The sequence below is a fragment of the Centruroides sculpturatus genome, unplaced genomic scaffold, assembly GCF_000671375.1.
Source record: "Centruroides sculpturatus isolate CEXI.00-Female unplaced genomic scaffold, Cexi_2.0 scaffold2207, whole genome shotgun sequence".
Classification (NCBI taxonomy): Eukaryota; Metazoa; Arthropoda; class Arachnida; order Scorpiones; family Buthidae; genus Centruroides; species Centruroides sculpturatus.
The window spans coordinates 18868-24544 of NW_019386977.1; the positions used below are offsets into that span (position 1 = coordinate 18868).

Sequence of the window (5677 nt, forward strand, 5' to 3'; positions counted from 1 at the left end):
TAGAACTACCAAGAAATACAATAAAACCAAACAGAAACGTGGTAATAATTTAATTACTAAATTTTTCGGTTTAAATTACGTTAATAAGTTACGTATTTTAAATTTTAATGACGTTAACATCAAGAAAAAAAAACCATTATGACGTCACGTCTTGTGTAATTTAACACTAAAAAAAAGTATTTTATAATTAAAGGAATTGTCTCTTGTTCTAGGAATTTCAGTCAATATCGATCCTAGACTATTCTCGTACACGAAAAACATGATCGATGCAGTTTAAGAATAACGAATGCAGACGAGTATATTTATCTGTCTCCACCATTTATATATTTATATTACACATATTTCTAAATTTAAATTATTTTTAGGCTGACTTTCGTTCGTATTTAACAGAATTTATAAATAACTTTTTTTTTTTTTTTTAAATAATCCACGAGATTACGCTGTGTGTCTGTATTGTTCGTTAACAATTGGTGGTGTGAATTTGAAAATGGAGGTAACAAAAGGCTTTGTTCGTTTTACCGCCTTTTTATCCACATTCTCTCAAGGTCACGTCGTTTAACTAATATTATAATACGAAACCGTATTTCGAAATTAATAATTAAAAAAATATGTCTACTCGTTACCGTATCTGGAAACGAGAATGACTCATTTCGTTTCCTCCAATAATGAATCACATTTTTACATTTATCATCGACCCTTAAACCGTCGAAAACAATTGATAAATTACGCCGATCCGTATTTAAAACCGTAAAAATCTAACAAATTTCCGGCTTAATTAAAAATACGGTACGTAATTTATTCAATTATTACGAAAAGAAAAAAAAAAAAGATATTAAAAAATCGATATAAAATGAATTTATCATTTCACTCGCCGGTCACGTGACCGACGACTTCATTGTCCGTCGTCTGACGTTAGGAGGGGAAACGTTAACCAATAGCGTTTCGAGACGTGTATGCGCAATTTGCATTTCCATCCGCTATTGGTCGAGCTGGAACGAGAACCTTCCAGAACCTTCTTTCGTGTCGTCATTTCCGGCCTCCCCGATACATAACCCGCGAACAGTCTCGCGCCTTGCTTTTTACACTTCACTCAGGGAAGGTTGACTTGCGATTTATTCTCACTTATTTATCTTCCTTAGCCTACTAATTTATTCACTAAAGGTAAGTTAAGCTCTCTCTTATGTTTATAAGTAGATAAAATGAATCGTATTATCTAATTTAATTTTAAATTATTATTATTTTTATTATTTAGGAAAATGGCCAAGACTCCAGCTATCGGTATCGATTTGGGAACAACTTACTCCTGTGTAGGAGTATTCCAACATGGTAAAGTGGAGATTATTGCTAACGATCAAGGCAATCGTACCACTCCTAGTTATGTGGCATTTACCGATACCGAGAGGTTAATCGGTGATGCCGCGAAAAATCAAGTAGCAATGAATCCCAGTAACACCGTATTCGGTAAATTTCCCGTTTATAACTAGAAAAAAAACAAACTTCTCCCTCCCGAAATCAAAAATAACTTTGATTTTTCTTTTTTTTTTTTTTTTAGATGCTAAACGTCTTATCGGACGTCGCTTCGATGATACCACTGTACAGAGCGACATGAAGCATTGGCCGTTTCAAGTTATAAACGACAGCAGCAAACCTAAGATTCAGGTGGATTACAAAGGGGAGACAAAGACCTTCTTCCCGGAAGAGATTTCCTCTATGGTTCTAACAAAGATGAAGGAAATAGCCGAAGCTTATTTAGGGAAAACTGTTACTAATGCCGTAGTTACCGTTCCTGCATATTTCAATGATTCTCAGAGGCAGGCCACTAAAGATGCCGGCACCATTGCTGGATTGAATGTTCTCAGAATTATTAACGAACCTACTGCTGCTGCTATTGCTTACGGGCTCGATAAGAAGGTAAATTTTTGTTTTTTTATAATAAATCCAAAGCTTTTCTTTTTAGTAATTATCTTTGTTTTTCTATTAAATAGGGTACTGGTGAAAGGAACGTTCTTATTTTTGATTTGGGCGGAGGAACTTTCGATGTATCTTGTTTAACTATTGAAGATGGTATTTTTGAAGTTAAGTCTACTGCCGGAGATACTCACTTAGGTGGAGAAGACTTCGATAATCGCATGGTTAATCACTTCGTTCAGGAATTTAAACGTAAGCACAAAAAAGATCTTACTACAAATAAGAGAGCTTTGAGACGTTTGAGAACTGCCTGCGAAAGAGCAAAGAGAACTTTGTCTTCTAGTACTCAGGCCAGGTATGTAAAAAAAAAAAACATTTTTTCCCCCTTCCTAAACGTTTTCTTCCTCTTAATCTAATTGTTTTTTCTCTTATTCTAGTATTGAAATCGATTCGTTGTTTGAGGGTATCGATTTCTACTCAACTATCACAAGAGCAAGATTTGAAGAGTTGAATGCAGATCTGTTCCGTGGAACATTGGAACCGGTGGAAAAGGCCTTGAGAGATGCTAAGATGGACAAGAGTCAAATTCATGATATCGTACTTGTAGGAGGATCTACTCGTATACCAAAGATTCAGAAATTGCTTCAGGATTTCTTTAACGGAAAAGATTTGAACAAAAGTATTAATCCCGATGAAGCTGTGGCTTATGGTGCAGCAGTTCAGGTAATTATTCCTTCAAAAAGATTTTCTTAATTTAAAAAAAAAAAATAGGCAGGACCTAAAAATTTTGATTTTTCTTTTTATATAGGCAGCAATTTTGAATGGTGACAAATCGGAGCAAGTACAAGATCTGCTTCTTTTGGACGTCACTCCATTGTCACTTGGAATTGAAACTGCTGGAGGAGTAATGACCGTGTTGATCAAACGTAACACTACTATACCTACCAGGCAAACCCAAACATTTACAACCTACTCAGATAATCAACCCGGTGTATTGATTCAGGTATATGAAGGTGAAAGAGCAATGACCAAAGACAACAATTTATTGGGCAAGTTTGAACTAACTGGTATACCACCAGCACCTCGAGGTGTTCCTCAGATTGAAGTTACTTTTGATATCGATGCTAACGGTATTATGAATGTATCGGCAGTCGATAAGAGTACCGGAAAGGAAAATAAAATTACTATAACTAATGATAAAGGTCGCCTTTCCAAAGAAGAGATCGAAAAGATGGTGAAAGATGCAGAGAAGTATCGCGAAGAAGACGACAAGCAAAAGGAGAGAGTATCTGCCAAAAATTCTCTGGAAAGTTATGCTTTCAATATTAAGTCTACCATAGATGATGAAAAGTTGAAAGATAAGATTTCTGAAGATGACAAGAAGAAAGTCCTGGATAAAGTAGAAGAAACCATAAAATGGTTGGATGTTAATCAGGTATTTATCTAATTTTGATCTCTGTAGGTGGGTGGAGTTTTAGAACTATGGTGTTTTACTTAAATTTTATTTTTAATAGTTGGCAGAGAAAGAGGAATTTGAACACAAGCAAAAGGAACTGGAAGGAATTTGTAACCCAATCATAACCAAATTGTATCAAGCAGGTGGAATGCCTGGAGGTATGCCAGGTGGTATGCCTGGAGCACCACCCGGTGCAGCGGGAGCAGGAACTGGTGGATCTGGACCAACAATCGAAGAAGTCGACTAAATTTATTGCTACATTCCATGTATTTAAGAACGTTAGAGAATAAATCGAAATTGGCATAAGTTTTTTTGTCATATTTTTAGCTAGAATTTTTGTACTTAACCAGAGAATTTGATACGTTTCCAGTAATGAGAAAAAGGTGGAAGTTGACTGCCAGAAAATGTCTAGTCTTAAATTACTGCTTCTAATTAACTTTTACAATATTTAATTAAAATCTAAATATTAATAATTCTTTCGATATACGAAGATAAACGCGAACATACTGATTTGTGCACAGTAGGATCAGTGTTGGAATTTATCCATGTAAGGTTAGATAAAAGCAATCCTGATAATTCATATCTAACTGAAGTACGGGTATACGTTAAAATGCGGCATTTTGTGAATTTGCATTTGTGGAGGAATTGTAAATAAAATGAGCGAAGTTTAACTTAGTTTTTCGTGTGTTTTTTCCGGTAACGTACTGTACAGTACAAGTAATTTGAGGCTCGATGTGATGCCACGGTCTGGACTGCGTTGATTTTTATATCATTACAAAAGCTTAATTTTGATGGTAGAGGTGAGTTTTTAATAATGTAAATACCAATAACGAGTAAAATTTTAGTCTAACACCACTCGACGTCTGACGTGACTAATATCTCCCCACTCCAGTTCCGTAGCCAAAATTTAAATAGCGTCAACCCTTACAAGTTACCGGACCAAATTTCGTTTCCTAATTTTTTCCCTCGTGCTGAGATGTTTAACGAATAACACGCATTGCGGGAATTTTCCCCCGTTTTTTTATTTAAGAGTAGGGGAGACCGGAGATAGTAGTCACAGTGCAAATATCTCCTATCTAATCAAAACTGAATGGTCACGTTATCTAGAAGTAGTCATTTACCGCTAGCTATCCGTTGCATCGTTTTTCGTTAATTAGCGGTTAAAAGATTTACAGCAAGTCGCGTAAATTTTGATGCATCGCGTCTTGTAGCGTTTGAAAACTTAGTTGTTCACCTTTTTACTAATTGCATTTCCTATTAAACTGGTCCTTAATGTATTCAAAATAGAAATATGAACCGATTTGTTAAGGAAAGTTCATTTGGGGCAACTTGTCACTAAGACTGACTCATCAGAAGAGAAAGAAAAAAGATCTGTTTGGTTTGTGGTGACAGTTTAATCTCACGAGCTCTGTACAGTACAGATGTAAATCCATATTATGTTTGTCACACTGACTCTAAAGACAATAAGATTCCAGTTACTTGTCTTTCGTAGAATAAATAAAAGTAAATTAGTAATCTAATTTACTCGTGCCAATTCTATAAAGAAAAGTCGTATTACTCATAATTTAACATAACCAAAATAAACTTTGGAAATGTCAGAAAGACTACACATGCCCTATGACTAACCCCCTTGCCCTGTGACTCTAGGGGTATGTTGTCACAGGGTAACCGTTTCTAAAATAATAACTGGCAAAAAATAATCGAATGCTCATATATTTATTATAAACCAAATCAAAAGATATGTAGCTGTATACATTTTCACTTAAACCTAAATAAATTGATATTATAGACCCTAAAACTAGAAATGACAAACCTGTGACAACTAGCCCCGGTCTCCCCTATGCCCTTACGGCTTTGTTAAGGTCCCAAACGTATCATTCGGAGCTTGAATTGAGCCGGAAGTTTCCAGTAGTGACAGATGAAGATATTCAGGTTACACGCATTTATTGTTCCAGCAAATATTGTGAGTCAAAGAATGGAGAGGGCTGGATTTAACTTATGTATATCACTTCCAGTGATGTACGAAAGTCACTTTTTACAAAGTAACTAAATATATAAAAAATCTAGTTACATTTCTTTACTGTTTGCAGTGGTCTCCCACGTCCCAATAGTAAGGGGCACGGGGGGGGGAATCTGCCAGTAAAAATTATTTTTGTAACATTCACACAAATTAAGCGTTAAAATACGAATTCTTTTTTAATAAGAGTAAACTTAAGCAAATAAATTTTCTTTATCTTCCGACACTCTCACACGAGCATCGCGAGCCCACTTTGCAATTTGGTACCCTGGTCACAAAATCCGCAGCTGAGATTT

General features: G+C 35.5%; 1 protein-coding gene across 1 annotated transcript; it reads left to right on the top strand.

Annotated features, from left to right (window-relative positions):
- The first annotated feature begins 1000 nt into the window (after positions 1-1000).
- Positions 1001-3670, top strand: LOC111616010 (heat shock 70 kDa protein cognate 4-like). The gene is made up of 7 exons (XM_023357449.1): positions 1001-1161; positions 1253-1461; positions 1553-1911; positions 1986-2263; positions 2346-2631; positions 2717-3343; positions 3423-3670. The coding sequence occupies exons 2-7, from the start codon at positions 1257-1259 to the stop codon at positions 3609-3611; spliced, it is 1944 nt and encodes a 647-aa protein (XP_023213217.1). The 5' UTR covers positions 1001-1161; positions 1253-1256; the 3' UTR covers positions 3612-3670.
- Positions 3671-5677: the final 2007 nt, after the last annotated feature.